The 19,977-nt window shown below is 47.0% G+C and overlaps 1 protein-coding gene across 7 annotated transcripts in view; it reads left to right on the top strand.

Moving 5' to 3' along the window:
* znf609a (zinc finger protein 609a) overlaps positions 1 to 19,977 on the top strand; it is a 184,312-nt gene that overhangs the window by 148,987 nt on the left and 15,348 nt on the right. For 5 of the 7 annotated variants that reach the window (XM_024378945.2, XM_042301314.1, XM_042301317.1 and 2 more), the window contains one exon: positions 11,239 to 11,470. In XM_024378945.2, the coding sequence (XP_024234713.1) occupies positions 11,239 to 11,470 (232 nt within the window). Of the gene's footprint in view, positions 1 to 362; positions 689 to 715; positions 1,690 to 11,238; positions 11,471 to 19,977 lie in introns of those variants that run through there. The other 2 variants (XM_042301315.1, XM_024378946.2) reach the window with 2 other exon arrangements.

Genomic DNA, 19,977 nt, shown 5'->3' with positions numbered 1-19,977 from the left:
GCTTTCTCTCTCCCCCTCTCTCGCTCACTCACTCTGGCTCTTTCTCACTCTCTCGCTCCCATTCCCTCTCTCCCCCTCCTTCCCTCTCTACCTCCCTCTCTCCCCCTCCTCCCTCTCTCTCTCTCCCCCTTCTCCCTCCCCCCTCTCTCTCCCCTCCTCCCTCTCTCTCTCCCCCTCTTTCTCCCCCTCCTCCCTCTCTCTTTCTCCCTCTCTCCCCTTCTCCCTCTCTCTTTCTCCCTACCTATCTCCCCCTCTCTCTCTCTCTCTCTCGCTCCCCCTCTCTCTCTCCACCTCCCCCTCTCTCTTTCTCCCTACCTATCTCCCCCTCTCTCTCTCTCTCTCCCCTTCCCTCCATTTCTCCCCCTCTACTCTCTCTCCGTGAAACACTATTTTGCTTGTTATGCCGTCGGTAGAAAAGCTTTTCCTCCCCGCTGTCTCTGGTCATATTACACCCAGTAGTTCAGGCTGTGTTCTCAGGGAACACAAACACTTCTCAGTGTGTCTACTCGCTCTCTCTCTCTTGTACTCTGTCCTCCCTCCCTTTCTCAGATTCTGTTTTCACGCATGGGCTCAAAAGCAAAGAGGCATCGGAGGTGGAGCTGGCAGCGATCCATCAATGCTGAAACTAGGGCGAGCAAAGGGAAATGTAACCTAAACGGCAGGCTAAACCAAAGAGCACAGCCTCTCAGTAAGTAGAGACACTGCCTTTGTACGCTCGGCGGAGTAGCTGGTGACTCCCCTGCCCTGCACACACAGCGCCTTTACCACGTTCATTTCTAAACGGGCATAATGTAGGCGTCGACAATGTCTCGTGAAAACTCGAGTCCTGCAACAACGCCGTTTAGCCGGGGGGCCGAGAGCATTAAATCAAGGGTTTGCTTCCATTTCCTTGTTTTTTTGTTGTTGTTGTTTTTGGTTGTTGCCTGAGTGCACACTCGTAATCAGGCAGCCTGCGCCGTGCTTCGGTGCCTCGGCTTTCAACTCTGAACAGAGCCTATTGTTGTCTGATGTCTGTGTTAGCCGAGTGTGCTTCTAGGCTGTGTCTCCAATCATGCTGCCTCAACCCACAGAGAAGAGGCTAAAATGCCTAGCCGCCTAACCACAGAGACACCCAAGAGTAGCGGAAATTGACGAGGGTAGCTTCATACAGTTGAATGCATCAGAGCAAACGAGAGCTGTCGTAATGACTATTCCTAGCCGCAGTGACAATAACGGTTTAATTGCATAACGTCTAGCGTTCTCTCACTAACAAGCCGCTGCGTTCAACTGTTTTGTTGAACCAGTAATTTGCCATGTGATCTATAATTGACAGTAATTTTTGTTCAGCCATTGGCTATAGGCCTTCTGTAGCTCAACATTGAACAATGCCCCCCCTCTGCTCTGTTGTCAAGTGCCTCCTACTCAGTCAAGGCCTCTGCTGAATTGTTAAGACCAGGCTATTGGCTGCTTGCAAAGTACAGGTGTTGTCGGGGTTACCACCAGTCCTTGCTTCCTCACAGCCACTATCTCTCTCACACACTCCCTGTCTCGCTCTTTCGTGTACGCACACACACACACACACACACACACACACACACACACACACACACAACTACAATTGAATTGTCATCGCCACAGGCAGTAAAGAAAGGCATCTCTTTTGTTAAGCACCTTCTGTGGCAGCAGGAATCCAGTGAATGGCCTCTTCAGGTAAGGCCTTGCCAACAATTATTCTCTTTTAAATCAAAGCTGCTTTCGTTTACCATAGAATCATAGCGAAATTGACCTCTTTATTGAATTTTCTTATTTTTATTGTCTGTTCTAGTTTCCCTTTCTCAAGAGCTGCTTGATTTAAAAGGCTGGAGACTTTGATTTGATTGTGTTTCATTTAGTTCGGTACAGTAACGGTTCTATTTTGGTTTCACTGCCTCGTTGATGTTGTTAGGATGTGAGAGGGCTTGGCGTAGTCTCTTTCCTCTTAGCAACAGGTGAATAGCTGGCTGAGGCTGTTGCTAAGGGCCCGGAGATGAGGGAGGGAGGCTGGATTCTCTGAGCTGTTCTGAAGGCACCGCCTCAATCTGCCTCTCCCTTGGGGGGGGGCTGTTTGGCGAACCCACCCTCCTCCCCTCAGCATAAAATGGGTCACCGAAGAATACCAGTTCTTCCTAGTCATTGAACATGCTGCTTGGGTCCTTAAAAAAAAAAAAAAAAAAAAAAAAAAAACGTTTTATTGTCACAGTGAAATTTTCTAGTGTCAGCCGTAGTAGTATGGCACCCCTGGAGCAAGTTAGGGTTAAGTGCCTTGCTCAAGAGCACATCGACACATTTTTCACCTTTCGGGTTACAGGCCCAACGCTCTAACCGCTAAGCTACCTGTCGCCCTTTTGTGCATTGTAGAAAGAATACCCGATGGCAAGGTATTCAGAGTCGGACTTATTGTGATGCTGTTTGCCTGTTGAAATCTATTTTGATGTCCAACTCTCTCATTAGACTTCTCTTTGAGTTGTGTCAATAATGGTTAAAGGGGTCTGTTGAGGTGGATGTTGACCCTTTGTCTCTCAATGTGGGAGGTGGTGTGATTTGAATTAGCCAGGGCTCAGCTCTTGCTGTTGACTAGCAGGAGGCTCTGCGTGTGAACTGTAAAACAAAGGTTTCTGTAGTGCCCTGGACTTGCACGACTCCGTCAGCCATTTCTGCCCGCAGTTCTCTCACACCTTCCTTTTACCTGTCACTTTCTGTGGTGTGTCTGCTTTCACCCGCAGCAAGCTCTCCCACGCTCACATGCTAAACACCAACTGGGGAGTCTCGATCATTACCTCACAAAAAAAAGGCCTAGCCAATTATACAAACCTTATATGGTATTTTAAAGAAGTGGGTTGTTGAACAAATGGGGCTTCGAGTCTTTTGTGGGATAACGGTGTTTCTGTTAAACCATGCCTTTAAAAACAACATGGCAGTCTCTCTGTACTGTGTCTGCAGTCCCATTTTAAGTCACTTTCAATCATCTGTTGCAGAGTGCCCGGGAAAACATGTCCGTTTGGTTCCATTCCTCTCAAAGGGGAAGGAGGGAGAACAAAATGGTCAAAGGCCTGTTGTATGTAATTGTGGGATGCATGTTTGAGGAGGCGTACTTTTAGCTGGCAGCCAGATGCTGGTAAGCAGCGTCTTCTCTTGAAGATGTTTTCTGTCCTCTAATGAGACACCGGGCAATTATGAACAAACTGCCTCCTCCATGAATCTAGGTTACAAGGGGGAGGGTTCAGTGTAGCCATGCCTGGTCTACTCAGTGGGGCTATTAAAGTGGTGGTTGTCTTTTGTTGTTTTTTTCTTCTCCCCTCTCTCTTTCTCGCTCTTCAGTTTGAGGCTTGTTCTCGGGCTTAGAGAGTTGCTTGGAGACAAGAAACAGAACCCCCACCCCCCCCACCCCATCGCTGCTTTTCACTTTCGACTCTGTGGGCTTTTGCTGGTTTTCTTTTCTTTTTTTTCCATGAAGTTTTTTTTCTCATGCTAGCGTTTAGTCATTTTCCACTTCTCTGTCTCTCTGAGGTTTTCAGTCCAGACAACGCAGCATGTCATTTAAAAGACCACATTTGGTCACAGGAAACTGGCAGGCGTTCTCCTGTGTCGTTTTGTTTTGACAGTGCTGTTAGGCCTGTTCCATGAGAGACTAGGGAGGGGGCAGAGCTGGTTGAAAGTGCTTGGAGAAGACTCTCCCGACCACTCAATTTGGTGCCTCCAGTGTGGTCACCAGAGCGGCTACCAGGGCCCAGGGAAACTCAAATTACAGGCAGCCTTGTGTTTCCACGAATCAGATTTTCAATCAATCCTCCTCCCTAATTATAGGCATGGGCAGTTAGTACCCGATTTGTTTTACGGGCTCCGTGGTATGGCCTTCGTCAGAATGTTCTGGCCCGGTGCCGGCTAGCTCAACATAAACTGTGTAACCACTCACAACATTAACACGGACTACTCATTCCCCTTTCTGCGCAGACTTGTTGGGAAAGTAGCTGGTTTTTACAGACCACTTTCTAAGGCTACTGACCATATTGATTCCTCTGACACTGAGAGATCAATATTTAGACTCTTCTTATCGGAGGAACAATGGCGGTAACAGTATTGACTGTTGTTTCTGGGCATATGAGAAATGCAAAGTGTGCTACTTCTGGTTACGTTCCGTGGTCGAGGTCTGTTTTAGAGATCGGACACCCCCACGATATTAGTTTGAATCTGTCCTGTCCAGATCTCTGGGTTGTGTGTTTGTCATATGCTATTCCGAGTCATGTTGAGTGGCTGTGTGAATCGTGTCTAATAGGAGCTATGTCAGTGTGTCAGGTGTTGAGCAGCCCTCTAGCCCTATCATCTGTGCATGACTCATCACTTCTCCCCCAAGTGCTGGTGCGGGCATGCTCAGTGGACCCAGTGTGGGTGAAGGGAGGCATGTTGGGTAATGGGCACAGATTTACACAGTATCACCACAGCACGGTGATTAATTGCACTGTGTCCTGCAAAGGACAGCTTCTGTGTGAAATGGCCACCCCCCCCACCAGATTTTCGAAACTCTCTGGTACTGCTAGTGCAGTGAATAAATTGTGGTAACCTTTGATCTGGAGGCTCGTTAAAATGACGTAACCTACATTTATAATGTTTGACATGCACAGGGAAGCCGTTCGGCATGCCAACTCCAACTTCAACTCCATGTTCTTTGCACGGTGTTCCCGGGTTTTGGTTCAATGGTGGACTTTAGGCTACGAAGCTGAAGTCAATTGACACACTTAGTTACCCAGGGCGTCTGCTAAATCAATAACCCCCCCCTCCCCCCATTAGGCCAATGACTGTTATGACTGGTGGTGTGAAAGTCTTGCTTTTATGGCGAGAAGTTATAGTCCAAGGTCTTTATTTAGTTTTTTTCTTAATACCTTGACTGTTAAACTTGTTGAAGAGAAGTCTTGCTTTTCCTGCCAGTTTCCGAAATGGGAACGTTATCAAGCCTTTTCATGATCTGCATCAAAGTGACAAGGGCCGTTTTGGGGATGTCTTGATCCAAAGAGAAATGCCTGGAAGTCGTCCTCTTTTGAATTGCCGGAACTTTTTAAGTCCTCACTGCCTGCTTGTTTACACAGTTGGGATTAGAGCTCCTAACCTGAAAGGCTGCTCAGAGAGAGGTCCATCTAAACATAGCGTGACATTAGTTCAACTTTGTCAACACCAACAGGGTTCAGTTGAAAGGTTGCGAGTGATTGATGAAAGATGCACTTTGATCTCTCAATGCCGTGCTATTTCTACACCTTTGCGAAGATTAAGCGGGCTGTCTCGTTTCAGTTAGGTGTTTAAAAAACTGTCCTCGAGGGTGGGTGGGAGGAGTAAGGTCCTTTGAATATATTAGTGTTGCTTAGCATTCTGGTAGCAAGGCATCCCAGGCACGTTGCCATGTTTATGTCTACAGGTGTTTTACTACCTGCATCAGTCAATGGTGGGGTCAGAGAAGGGGAAGGTCAGTGGAAGGTGAGTGGGTGACTCTGATTTTAATTTAAGCCTGTAAAAACACGAGAATGAGTTCAATCAGTTCAAATTAGCCTAGAGGCCAGTGGACCAAGACAAATGTACTCTCAAAGAAATGATTGAGAATTGTTGCTTAATTTCCTATTCTTGTTCACTTCTAATTTGTGTCAAGTCATATATTTTCCTTTTTTTAAATTTAGTTTCTAATACTTAGCATAATGTTGACGCAGGCTTTGTGTAATATCTCAATTGGCCATCTATATAATATTGTCCAAAATAATATTGTGGCATCAACCCTCCCCCCATCCCTATCGTTTTCCCCCATCGCTCTCTCTGTTTTTGTTTCTAGGCAGAGGGCACTTCTCTCCCCTGTCGTTATGAAGGAAGGGGGACTTGTATGGCAGATGTATTTCCCCTCTCCTGATGTTACTGGAGACTCCTGACACGGCCTGAACTCTGCTCCCTCACCACTGCCTGACTCCGACCTCCCCAGCAGGGACGGGTCACCCCCCCTCCGAGAGGGATGTTGGGAAGGTGACATCACCCACCCGGGGGCCTCAGGGATCTGTTCCTGAACCTGAAACACTTACCCGGCAGCGGAAAGGAGGGCGTGGGGGCGCAGAGGAATGTTCTGGGAACTCGATGGAATTGAGGCTGTAACACACTCGCCTGCCAAAACCTAATTTTTTGTTCCGTGGAGGGGGAGGGGGGGATTCCATTCCTATTATACCAGTCGTCTTTTGCCACAGACCTTTTCCATACCTCTTTTCCCCCCTTCCCCTTGTTTTTGAGTGATTGTTTTCCGCCTCTGAAAGGCTGTCTAAGGGAACATTGATTCTCCTCACTCTGCCAGGGTGAAAGTGGATATGGTTGTTTGATGCTTTCCAGACCACTGGTTTGTGGGGACCCTTAAGATAATGCCCAGGGGCTTAGCAGACCAAGGGTCTGGTCTTTTGCAGCCAGCAAAATGACATGTGGAAAAACAGTCATGAGCAGGGGTGTTACCCCTTAAAAGGCTTATAAAGTAAAGGACTGTTCACTTTTTTCCGTTTTGGTATGGCCTTATTAGCTTCGTGAAGCTGTATATTGATATAAAGACAATATTTATCGACTGAACAGCGATGTGGTTCTATTGGAACCTATGCCTATTAAGGGCACGTAAATGATTTCACTTGTCGATCAATCTCAAATGCTTTTTACCTAGTAGCCCCACATCTCCACAGCAGTCTTTTCGTAAACATGGCACACTGCAACAATTTGCATTTGCAATACTTAAATCATATGCTGAACAGTAAAAAGAAGCTCATAAACAGTTTATGTTTGGGATTAAACTGTCGTTGGACAGACGCAATCCGTTTACATCTTCCGAGTCCCGGTTGCAGGGTGTGGGCAAAGCACATTGTGTGTGTGTGTGTGTGTGTGTGTGTGCGTGTGCGTGTGTGCGTGCGCAGGCTTGGCGAAGTGAAAACTTTTGCAGAGACAAACGACCACTAATAGTTGCACTTCAGCCCCCAAAAGGAGAAACCGGTCCAGGAATACTGGATGTTTTTGTTGTAGGCTTCGGGCTGGAGCTGCCACTGAGGTTTTGTATCCATTTAGATTTCTGCTTCCCCAGACTAGAGACTGGGCCTCCCTTCTTTTTTTTCTGCAAAGAAATAGTGTATGCATAGGCAGGGTTTCTGTTTGGCCGTCTTTTCCTGGTGTCTCCACTTAAGCTTTCGGTTTGTGTTTGGTGGTCTCTCGAGCCAGTCGTAAGCATCTTTGGTTTGGAAGGATCTGACGCTAGGGTATGTAAGCATGCTTTTGGTCGACGGTTGGAAGAATTCCTCTTCGACCACTGCTGTTTTCAGGTTCACTTTCGTCTCTATGGAGCCTACACTTGCAAATAAGCGTTAGCCGTTAGCTTATGATAAAGCGTTGCTTGTTTTTCCATACGCATCGTCTTGTTAGCCGACAACAGCAAATAAATACTTGACTGTGTTCTAAGCCTCTGGCATTGAAAAATGTGGTTTGTCTTTACAAGCATCAGTTTCATGAGAGCAGCACGAGGAGGACAGGTGGCTGAGCATTATGCCCTGACTGTAATCCCCCAGTAATCCTGTCTGAGGCCATGGGCTCACTTACTTCTCCCCAGCCTGATTAAACAGGGAGATATGACTGAGGTTCACGTCCTGCAGATGGGCTGCCGCAGCAGCTTTACAGGTGGGCTCAGTCTTCAGGTTCTGAAGGGCAACAGGTTTAGGTTTGAGCGATTCGCCCTGTGATTCTGTAGTCTTTATAAAGGTGGAGAGTGAAGTCTTGCCTCATGCCAGAGTATAAAATGAAGTTTCATCTCAGAATTGGCAGAATGAACTCTTCCCCTGCAAGGTGTGGGGTGATGAGTCACTCAGACGGTACGGTTCTCGCCAGGCCCCAGGAATGGGAGAGCGTGACTTCGCACAGAGTCCTCGCAAACAGTGTGGTCGTCTGATTTTTTTTTTTAGCAGCCAGACTGTAAATCCAGGGAGCTGCAGTCGTGACCAGCACGGTGATGGAGCGAATGAGAGAGAGACATTGAATTTAGCATCGAAGGACAACCACTGAGTGAGTGATCACACAACCACAGGAGTTTCCCCAGACTGGAGGATTTGGCTTTGACTGATGAAGTTGTGCTCTCTTGGATGCTAATCATAGACGAGCCCTTCTTGTGTGTCAGCCTGCCAGCCTTGCTGCAACAACATTCACGACTGGCTCAATTACAGTAGCGCCACAGCAACAATCACTATCTAAATTCTGAAAAGACAAGCCTATCCAAATGCATTTCAAATGCCCCTCCCCTCCCGCCTCCCTCCAGTCTATATGATGCACTCCGCAGTCATCTGCAGCGCCATCTCTGATATTCAGAGGGCTCAATGATATCCTTGACGACAAGGGCCTTTAAGAGGCGGTCCCAGAGCTCCCTGGGCTGCTGAAGGCACCAGCTGCCGCTGCCTGGCGCTCCAATTAAAGGCTCCACTTCTCTCTGCTCAATTCATTAGGGAGCTTGTTGCTTACCGCCGAAACACACGGCGAGAGCAACAATCCCAACAAACGGGCCCCTAAAAAGTCCTTTTGTGACTGTCCTCGGCTACACCCCTCTCTCTCTAGTTTCTACAACTCCCCTTTCTCGTATGCTCGCTCACAATAGAGCCTCTTTGCTGAGTGGGCTGCCACCTTATGTAAATACCTCGTGTCATCCACCACCTAGGTGTGGAAGTCATTAATGGTGGCGCGTCGTTGCCCCGTCCGTGGTGGCAGCGTTTCAAACATCCCCCACGTTGGTGTGAAGTGTTCTTTTCAACGTAGGACTTTTCTGTCGCTCAAAAAAAAATTGGCTTGTATTCACAAAATCTCCTTTAATACAAAGCTTTAAGACGCTTCAAATTTTGTGGAGTCAGTGTTTGCCTCTTCTTCAATTGTGTTTTATTTTACCCGACACAGCAAGACGGGTTGGTTTTTATTCAAATGAATTAGGCTCGTCAGTCCGTAAGCAACACTGTCATGGGGGTTTGTTTGTAATGAGGGTATGATGTAGAGTCAAGCTCATCAGTACTCTCATACTCGCAGCACATCTGTTGTTGTGTAAATTAGGCCGAAGCTCATGACAACTCACTGTAGCCTACACGCCATCTTCCAAACATACAAGTCAACCTTCACATCGCTTTAGCCTCTAGAGTACAAACAGTACTACACAATCCCAGGTGTGCTCTGAAAAGTTGTCAACGTAAGTAGTGCCGTCACAGGGGTTTGCCTACGATAAGGGCGTACATTCTCGAGAAATGAGTGCTGCGGATACTGGCTATGGTTTCCATTAATACACACTGGTATGTTTACTAGCGGTTCGGTTGACTGACTGCCCCAGTAGTTTTCAGCACCCTGCTCCAATAGCTCCAGGGCTTATTGCATTGTTTGTTCACAGGTCGTTGCCCCCCTGGGACAGTGGTGGGAACAAAGGGCAAGCCCTATTTTCTCTCTACAGTGGTGTGAGGGAGGCCATCTGCGGATTGGCCTTGATTGAACACATCCTCGTTGATTAGCCCTGCTTTTCAGCGGTTTGAAACGGCCCCATCAGCTCCTCCTTGGCTAGCTCCAGGATTTATTATGTTGGCGTCTGGAATCAGGAATCTGTCACAGCGCAACCTTCGCCTGGTTTCTCCAAGTAGTATTATCGTGTGTTCAACCTTTCTCTTGAAGCACTTAACACACAGGCTTTTCCCAAAGGCTGTAAATTGAAACCAGGTTGACTGAAGTGGATTAGGGAGTCTCCGCTTGTGATCATAATCATTTGGTGGGTGCTTATATTTGTCTTATTTCACACATGTACAAGTGTGTGTTATACACGTGTGAATTGGAAATGTGTTTTGCATATCCAACTCCCACTAAGACACCCATTGTGCCAGATGTTTCACCTTTTTGTAGGCTCGGGATTCGAACTAGCCAACCTTTCGGTTTCTGGCACAATGCTCTTACCCGCTAGGCTACTTGCCACCCGTACATGCACCTTCCTCTCTGCATTGTAAGTAAACACCAAGCAATTGCGATGTCTTAAACAATTCTCCCTAAAGTCCCATCAATACTCTTGTTGAAATAGCAATTATATGATGAGTGTAGTTTTAGGAGTAGTCTTACTTGTACATATTTTCCCTTACCTCACGGAATGGCAGCTACTGTTAAGTAAATAGGAAAGACCTCATTACATAAAGTATGGCCTCATTGTTGACGTTTCTAACGTTTTCTTTGGTGTTTGGTTTTGGTAATGTCGCTGTTTGGAACATAAGCCTAGTACCGCTATGTCAGTCTGTTGTTCTCCCCCGCTATGCTTGGGTTTGATTTCACGGTAAAAGAGATCTCTTACTAAATGCTGCACTTTCATGTGTGGGGCGAGTCAATAAACACCACTAATTAGATTGCCAAGTTGCCCCCCCCTCCTCCCGCTCAACCCTGAGCGAGAACTAGCAATAACATTTTCGAAATCAAATGGCTTCAGAAGCTACAGCTGAGAAAAAGAAACGGGAAAAAGGGTGCTTTATTACAGCCGTAGCTTATGTTTTAATGATTCGGTGCACTTAAATGTCCTCAGCCATGAATAATAATCATGGAGGATGGTAATGATCCCCACCGTCAAGGTTAAATAAGCTAGCGGAGTACTACTTCCACCACGGCTCTCTGAATATGGCTGACTAGCTCACACAGCAGGAGAGAAGGCATCCTAGCTAGACCCCCATGAAGCCAGCTCTTTAGATGAGGTGACTCTAGCCAATTCTCTTGTCCCAATAGCGGGTTGCAATGAGAATTGCAATGAGTGACCCATGGACATGATCAAAATAAATCCAGATTCCCCCAGGATGAAATTTCCCTTTCAAATAACCCAGGCATCCAGGCAGGTTCAGTGGGTTTGTGAGAGGCTGAGAGCTCAGGTCTGAAGGGGAAGCAACACAGCCAGTATGCTGAAGAGAAGAGGGGGGGGGTTTCAATCTCTATGACCCTCATCTTCAATGGGCAACATTGACACAGCAGGGGAAACGCCGCAGCTGCTGACAACAACAAGCAATGACTGCTACTGACTACCACTGTATCAGAGCATCTAGCCTAATCATTTCTTGCCACCCTACACATTTCGTTGTGCCTATCGAAATGTAGGCCAGCCTCCTTTGTGTGGACATAGACCACGTTAAGCATATCGATGTCAGCTTTGTTTATCATGTTATCTCTAATCAAAATGTCTCCTTTCTCCCGGTGCAGATGGAGTCTCTGGTCTCCACACCCAGCCCTCCACCCCTCCATCTCCTGGCACCGGTGGGCAACCGCAACGAAAGCATCGCCTCGCCCTGTGAGCAGATCATGGTGCGCACTCGCTCAGTGGCGTCCAACACGACGGACGTGGCCCTGGCCACTGATCCCGAGTGCCTGGGGCCCTGCGAGCCCGGGACCAGCGTCAACCTGGAGGGCATTGTCTGGCAGGAGACCGAGGACGGTAAGGACTGATCTCCGGGCAAAGGGAATACAGGGATAAATAATGTGTATGGATTTATTATTTTTTTTGTGGAAAAAGGAAATGTTGGCTGGGATTTATTTCATGATGAACCCTAGTTCAGTGGTTTAAGTGTGTGCTCACCCACTGAAATCCTTCGGCCTATATTTTATGTAGGACATCCCGATAAAAGGTCCAAGATGGAGGGGAAAAGCAAGATGTTCTGTTTTCGTTTATCCTCTGCCATAAATAGGCTTCATCTGGTATGATAACTGTCAGCCCTCTTTGGATGAATAATTCATTGATTAATGCAGAAGAGACATTCTTCAAAGAGGTGCATTAGGCGGTTATTGTAGTTACACCATCGCCTACAATTGGAGCTAGCTTATCAGCATTCTGAGGGCCAAGGGTCTTGTCTGCTTTATTGTGTGTTCTCCCAGTGACCCGGTCTACTCTCAGTACTTTGCTCCTCTTCCCTCGCTTGGTAATGGAGAAAGGAAGCAGAGGCAGTCGACGACTCGACGAGAAATTGCCTCAGCCGCCTCCTCTTTTTCATCACCATGGCAGCACTTAGCCATTACAGATTTGAAACCTCATTTCACAAAAGCTTCTGGTCTCTCGTCGGTGAGCAATTCCCCGGGCGCAGGAACAGCTAGCACGCTTTCTCCGACATGCTCTTCCCCCACAGGGCCGCTAATGTGTTTAAAGTGAAGGACTACTCAGCACCCCAGACTGCCTTTTAATGATTCAGCGCAGGGGTGGTAGAACACATGGCGCATCCACAGTGTTGTTTACAGTCGCTTACAAACCTATCCGATTCCGGAGGAAGGGGGAAAAAGCAACGCACCCCCCATCTTGATACTGAGTGAGGTGGTGCTATCTGCAAGCCACTTACTCCCAACCTCTTTAAGGGCCATGAATAAATCAGGGCTCCGGAGTATCTGGAGCTTTATCGGGAAATGCATCAACAGAGAGGATCCCGAGGGCGGCTAGCGTCGGGCCGGTCGTTTATTCTCCCGCTAATGGCCCTGGTCAGCCTCGCAGCAGCGTATTCAAATGGCCGTGATTTACCGGCAAGCGGAAAGTTGGCAGGAGGCACTTCGCCCGCATTCTCTCGCGCATTCCATCACCCCCACTGCCATGGTGTGACAACACAGTACGCGAACGACCCGTGCTCACGCCGGAAATGGAATGCATATGACTGAATGAGAGAAGACAGACGGGCAGTGAGCGTCTATGGCATCGTAGCGTGTCAGATTAGAAAGCAAGTCTATTTTCCTCACTTCTACGCAGAGCAATGCTGGTAAAATGAGCTGATCAATTGCATGTGTCGTTTGTAGAAAAGGAATTAGAGGAATCGTTATGATCTTCCCTATGCTAAGTAGACTAAAGATGTAGTTTCAAATGTATTGGGCTGTAAGCTAAGGTTTATCAGTCAAATAGGCTATATATATTTGAAAACAATTGTATCCGACCTGTGTTGATTTCAACGGCTGGAAAACTCAAGGACTCAAGAGAATACTATTTACTGTATGTAGAAGAACGAGACTTGGTTGTTTATAAAGCTATGCTGGTCAAATGAGCAAATAAATTGCCAGAAAATAGACTATGCATTGTTACATCTGGAATTGTGACATGTATAGTTAAAAAGTGTCTATTTAGTGTTGATAAGTTTAACTGCCAGTGCCAACAATACATGTTTGGGGGTGGGGGGGAATGACCCTATGCCCATCTGTGTGGATTTTGATCACAGGCATTCCTTTCACGGCTGGGAAACTCAAGGAACTCCCGCTTTCAAAAGAGAATACTGTTATGTAGAAAAAACGAGACTCGCTAAATTCTTTATTAAACTGCTCGGGTGTCTTAGCTACAACTCTCCTCACACAGGCAGGTACGGACGCTCCCGTAGGACGTACAAGGTGAGTCAAAAGGAACACACAACAATAATTCACAAGGGCTACATAGGGAACAAAACAAATACAACTGTTTATTATGGATTGGCATGACAATAACATTGGCACGCACTAGGCAGTGTACGTCGGTTGACTCGCGCATACACATTTTGACGCAGTTGACAGCTTTTCTCTGTGCGATTTCGGCTTAACTCACAGTTCACCCTGTGGCGGTTGCTGAGAGAGAGCGACTCTCCTCCTCATTCCATCCTCCCCTCTCCTATGTCTCCCGCCTTTCTTCCTCCTCTCCCTCTAGTATTGATTCAGTGGTTCGTTTGAGGCGGTCGCCGTGTGGCTCATGTGGCTCATGCTGGCCCCCCCAGGACTCTTCCTACCGCAGCCCCCCCCCCCACTCCTCCTCGCCAGTAAGCACTGGGAGCAGCCTCTCGGATAAACAATAGGCCATCGACATCAGAGGCTCAACAGCATCTGCTTTAGAGCAGGAGAGAGACGCAAGGAGTGTGGAAGGAGAGCAGGCAAGGCAAGGTTACCCCCTCCCACACGGTGAAGTCATCTGCCTCTTCACGGATTTCTAAGGCGCTAGAGGCTGCCGATTTAATACGCGTTGTTAGTCAATATATTCTGCGTATTTTCCCCCTTGTTGGTGCAATTGCACATCGCTCAGCTCGTCAGCTCCATATCCCCAGCTTCCTTAATTAAAGTGGGTCGCCTTGTTTTATTCGTTCTCTAATAAAGGACACCAACCTTTGCTAGGGATATTTGATTACTGAATGCTGACCTTCTTAGCCGTGCAGTATTTATTTTATTTTGCCATGTAGATCAATGAGCAGCCCCATGCTGGACCTGACAGGGTGAATGAAGTGCAGGCTGGGGTGGAGGCGCCACCCCTGACGCACACACATGCTCGTTTAACCCCCTAAGGTCGATGTTTGTGCCCCCTTGGAAATCGCATTTGCGTAATTTAAAAAAATAGCTCATGCCATTAAAATGACCTTAGACGAGAAGCGCCCTCTAACACTACCTTGTTTTTCATATTATTTATCAGAAAAAAAGCAAAACACATTCATATGACTAATAATAACAATAATAGATTTGCTTTTTATAGCTAGCATTTCTAATACAGAATCTCCAAGTCGCTTTAAGAAAAAAAAAAGAGAAAAAACGGAACAATTCAGGCAGCTGGCAGTTCATTGGAGATGGTCTTCCACAGATAGATAATAAGCTGGAGATATCAGTATTTTTGGCATACCAAAAATGCATATCAATCCTCCTATGTCACACTTCCCTGCAGTGAAAGGAGAGTGAGAGCGTGTTTGTCAGACCATGAGACATCCCGAAAAATCGGTTTTCTCACAAAATCGTCTGCAGCGTCTGAACGGTTTGGCCTACAAAACTATTATGGCCCCTATGGAAAGATGAGACTCTCACAAACACAACAGTGTTCTCCGTTTTTTTCGGTACAGCCGATCTGCCAACTTTTGTCTGTAGCTTCCAAACAGTTATGGCTACACACTAATATGTATAACTTCAGAACAAAATTCCTTTGGATCTGTTATTCAATGCATTCAGACTAAGGCCAAAATAAAAATGTTCATACATTTTAAAAATATATTTATTTGGGGGGGGTACATCAAGGGCTCTTAATGTTTTATCAAATAGCAAAATGATACTTGGTATGGCCTTCTTAAAACAATTCCATAGAGCTTAGTAGATCCCCCCCCTTCCCGCAGCTTAGACAGGGCTTAGACTCTTATGGGTTAAGTACAAACACACAGACACACCGTCAGTCAAAGCAGCCAGGGATTCCACACTCACACATCTCTGCTTGCTGGGAAGAGCGAGAAATTCGGCAGGTAGAGAGGTGTGGCATTTGGCGGCAATGCTGGGCCGGAAATAATGAAAATCCTGCGGGGATTGGACCCTGACCCCCGGGGGTCATGCTCGCTGTTGTAGCACTGTCAGCCCATTCCAGTCTCCCCACATACTGCTGCTGATGATTCCAAAATGTCAGTGGTTTTTCTTCACATTTTCAAACAGTCCGTTTATATTTCCCAACGGGTGAGGTTTTTCTCTCGCCTGAGTTGGTTTCATTTTATTTTTGTAAGTGAAACAAGACATCTAGTGTTCAACAAACTAACCAACACAATGTCAAATACAGGTAGCCTAGTCAAAAAATTAACAACCAATCACATTAACCGTTACTCTCTCGCAGGAATTCCACTAACGGTCCGTATGAAGCCAAACGTAGCTGCTGCTCATGTTGGTATCTGTACTGATGGCGCAAAAGCCATGACAGCGAGACATAGTGGAGTGGTAACATGCATGCAAGTAGTTTCTCCCAACGCCGCTTGGGTAGACTGCAGCATCCACCGAGAGGCTCTTGTTGCCAAGGGAATGCCTGATAGCTTGAAAGACGTTTTGAACAGTACAGTGAAAATGGTTTACTTTGTTAAAGCAAGGCCCCTGATATGGGCAGTGACCATGTAACACTTTTACAACATACAGAAGTGCGCTGATTATCAAGGGGCAAAGTATTGACACGTTTTTTTTAATTGAGACAAGCTTAAAGTTTTCTTTACTAATTTTCACTTGTCTGACCGCTTGCATGATGACGAGTTTCTCACACGACTGGCCTATCTGGGTGATGTTTTTTCTCGCCTGAGTGATCTGATTCTAAGATTACAGGGACTCTCCGCAACTATATTCCCGCTATGTGTGGGACAAAATTGAGGCTATGATTAAGAAGTTGGAGCTCTTCTCTGTCTGCACTAACAAGGACAACACACAGGTCTTTCCATCATTGTATGATGTTTTGTGTGCAAATGAACTCAAGCTTACGGACAATGTCAAATGTGATATAGCGAAGCACCTGCGTGAGTTGGGTGCGCAATTACGCAGGTACTTTCCCGAAACGGATGACAAAAACAACTGGATTCGTTATCCCTTCCATGCCCTGCCTCCAGTCCACTTACCGATATCTGAACAAGAGAGCCTCGTCGAAATTGCGACAAGCGGTTCTGTGAAAATTTAATTTAATCAGAAGCCACTGGCAGATTTCTGGATTGGGCTGCATTCAGAGTATCCGGCCTTGGCAAATCACGCTAAGACACTGATGCCCTTTGCAACCACGTACCTATGTGAGAGTGAATTCTCGGCCCTCACTAGCAAGAAAACTAAATATAGGCACAGACTGTGTGTAGAAAATGATTTAAGACTGAGACTCTCCAATACAACTCAACATTGCAGAGTTATGTGCATCCTTTCAAGCACACCCTTCTCATTAACCTGTGGTGAGTTATTCACAATTTTCGATTAACAAATATGCTTTTATATGTACGATGGTTAAATAAAGAGCAAAATGATTGATTATTATTATTTGTGTCCTGGTCCTATAAGTGCTCTTTGTCACTTCCCACGAGCCGGGTTGTGACAAAAACTCACCCTCATTCTTATGTTTAATAAATGTATTGTATAGTGTGTTTGTAGCAAGCTAACAACGATGGCAAAAACAACATTTGAGAGTGCGCTGACCCTGGTGCTAGAGGGGGTACTCAGCTCGAGGTTGAATGTTTGAAGGGGTACAGGACTATAAAATGTTTGGGAACCACTGCTCTAAAGGTTTAGTGCCCTTAAAGTGCCGCCCAGAAAAGCCCCCACCCCACCAGCACTCCCCTCACGGCAGGGCCGGCTGGCGCTACATGCCAGGGAAAAGTCAGGCAGACAGTGTGCCAACACAGTGCAGGCAGTGCCCACACCAATGACCCGGCAGCAGACCTCTGTCAGAGGTTTGAGAGCATCTAAGAGAAACTGCCAAGACCCACGGTCACGCCCCCGCTGTGGGGTTGCCATGGCTACGAGCGTCTGCACCCGGCCATATTTTTTATTTAATGTGTTATGATTTGGGGATTAAGTCAACATTGAAAGCACGCCAGCTTTTTTTTTGCTGAAGAATTTCGTGTTGTTTGGATAAAGAATGGTGAAAAAATGTGCAGGAGGAGGGAACGGAGAGTTGAGCAGTGGAGAGAACTGTGGGGAGTGAAATATTTATGGTTGGAGCACTGCCACGCTGTTTGAAACAATTGGTTGCGAAGCCCGCTAAGAGGCGGATCTGGGCCTCACAGCTGAGAAAGCCCTTCCAGCTCAGAGCTCAAAATTCAGCCTTGTCACTCGGTCCAACCTGGCTTGTCAGAAAGTCCCATGAGATGTTACTACAGAGAGAACAGCTGGTACCGCTGCTTGCTATTGTCCCTGTCCACTAAGAATGTAATGATGATGGAAACTGGGAATGTCTAGTTTGTCTATGTAGGCGAGCCGGTCTGAACAGACAAATGCACACACACACACACACACTGCTAGGAGCCCTGAGGGGATTCTGCAGTTTCCCTGGCATTTATTCACTCGGTGGTTCGTGTGTCAGTGAAGCCCGCTCGGAGCGTGCTCGCTACTCATCCACTACACCCCTCAGTCTTTCACTCTGCCTCTCCCAGAGCTGTGGTTTTGGCCTCCGTTCTCAGCTCTCTCTTTCCTTTTCAATCAGTCTTCCCCATCTGTCCAGTTAGACCTCCCTTCATTCCATCCATGGTCTTTCTCACTCGTTCTTGGGTTCGGACCAACCCGCAGCGAGGCAGCTAGCCAGCCCTAGTGTATATTCAGCCTAGTCCAGCACAGCTCCAACCCAACCCCGCTGCACTAGACAGTTTTTGAAGCAAACTTGACACTGGCCGGATGACTATTTCCCCTCCCCCCTCTCCATTGTTGACAACTCAAATGATTTTCATACGCATACTAAAAAAGCTAGATTGGGGTGGGGAGGTCAACTCTGCGAACACAGTGGCTAACACAGTGAATACATGTGTTTAGTTAGATGTTGACATTTTGAGATGGAGATTTAAAGGTACACAGTGTGTGTGTGGTCAATGGCCAGACACATGAGAACAGTTCATACGGACTAGTACAACGAGGGAACGGGCGGGAGACGGTCAGGCCCTCAAAAGGAACCTGGGGGGGGAAAGGGTCTATTCTCTCACTCTCCTCTTCCCATTAAGCGGGTCACTCAGCTGTGCTGAATGACTAGTGGGGTGATTACAAAAGAGGAGCTCTCTCCAGTGGGAGACCCCCACACCCTGGTCATGTGATCCCGCTCGTCAGAGGAGGCAGTGGCCATAGCCGCCGTGCCACAGGATCAAGACCTTATCGACGTCACATATGTTGTGTATGGCAAATTCACCCCGTCCATTTGCCGACGCTTGCTGAGGTGGTATAGCTACCCAAATGTCAGTTGTTAGGCTACGTCCAATTATTTGAACAAAAATAGGAGAAGCACCTAAGTGGCCTGAGGTATCCATATTGGCACGTTTACAGAGACACATTTAATTGAAGTGCCATATTGTGTTAAACCTTACAAAAAAGCAAGCAGTTTGGAAAGTGCAGTAACTGTAGTCGACTGTGGTATTTTGGTCAAAGTAATTGTGGAATAACTGCAGTTATACTGCATTGTACTGCAGTTGAACTGCACTCTGACTTCAATCTTTTTTCGTAAGAGAAGGCTTTGTCCTTATTGGAACAAGATGATAACATGATCACTTTTGAAAGCCCAGCACCACCACAGATTTCAGCTCTAAGCACCAAAGTCAAAGCTATAATGTTCCAGCTAGCTTTGTGTGTGGGAGAGTGTAATCCAATGCCACAGAAAGGCTGAGTCACGATGGTGGAGTTTATCAGTTACCATTTAACAGGAAAGGGATTTTATTCATTTATCCCTGCAGTTGGTCGCCACTGTTCCTTCTCCCCTCCTCACTTGAGCAAACAGATTAAGGCCTTTTATCAAACACTCATAATCCTGTCCCACTCTTGTCAGCACTGTCAAAGATATTACATAATCCCACACAGCTCCCGTCATTACAATGCCTTTTAGACAACCATTGAGAACATTGTCTCTCAGGCTGGCTAGGACTGTGCACTAGCGGGGTGACAATGACACGGGCCCTTTTCTCGCCCTTCCTCCATTTACATAGATGGCTTTTGTCCACTGTAGTCTATTTGACCTGCAGTTGGATGAATGGGTAAAGTATAATACGACAAGTTAAATGAGAACGGTGCCCCCGGTAGCAGGGGTCACAGTGCCCTGGGGGCCTCCGAGGGCCTGTAGACTTGACCCACCGTGGGGTCCGGGGGCCCACCCATTAATGGAAGGGCGTCCACTGGGGTAAAGATTATTAAACTGGTGACCCAGTCAGGAGAGGCCCCCGGACCCCCAGGCTCCCTCTGGGAGCTTGTCAGCTCTTTGTTGCCATTAGGGAGGCCTTTGATGGGGGAGGCGAGGAGGGGTTAGGGGAGCAGGGCTGGAGGTGGTGGTGGAGGTGGTCTTTGTTGCTCTGCGGGGGTAGTGGGAGGGAAGGGATGTGACATGACAAGGTTCCTAGCTGCTGCACTTAAGAATCAACATGGGGGCAAGCGGTTCATGTCTCTCCTAGCTTCTTTCTCACTCAGTGCATCTCGCCATTTCACTTTGTTTGTGCTCTTTTCTGTCTACATTTCTCTTGTCTCTTTCTCTTTTGCTCTTGTCTACTTACTCTTTCTGGACCTTTCTGGTTCCTC

Source organism: Oncorhynchus tshawytscha, linkage group LG19 (genome assembly GCF_018296145.1).
Source record: "Oncorhynchus tshawytscha isolate Ot180627B linkage group LG19, Otsh_v2.0, whole genome shotgun sequence".
NCBI lineage: Eukaryota > Metazoa > Chordata > Actinopteri > Salmoniformes > Salmonidae > Oncorhynchus > Oncorhynchus tshawytscha.
Note: the sequence above shows the minus strand (reverse complement) of the source record. Positions and strands in the feature narration are given on the sequence as shown.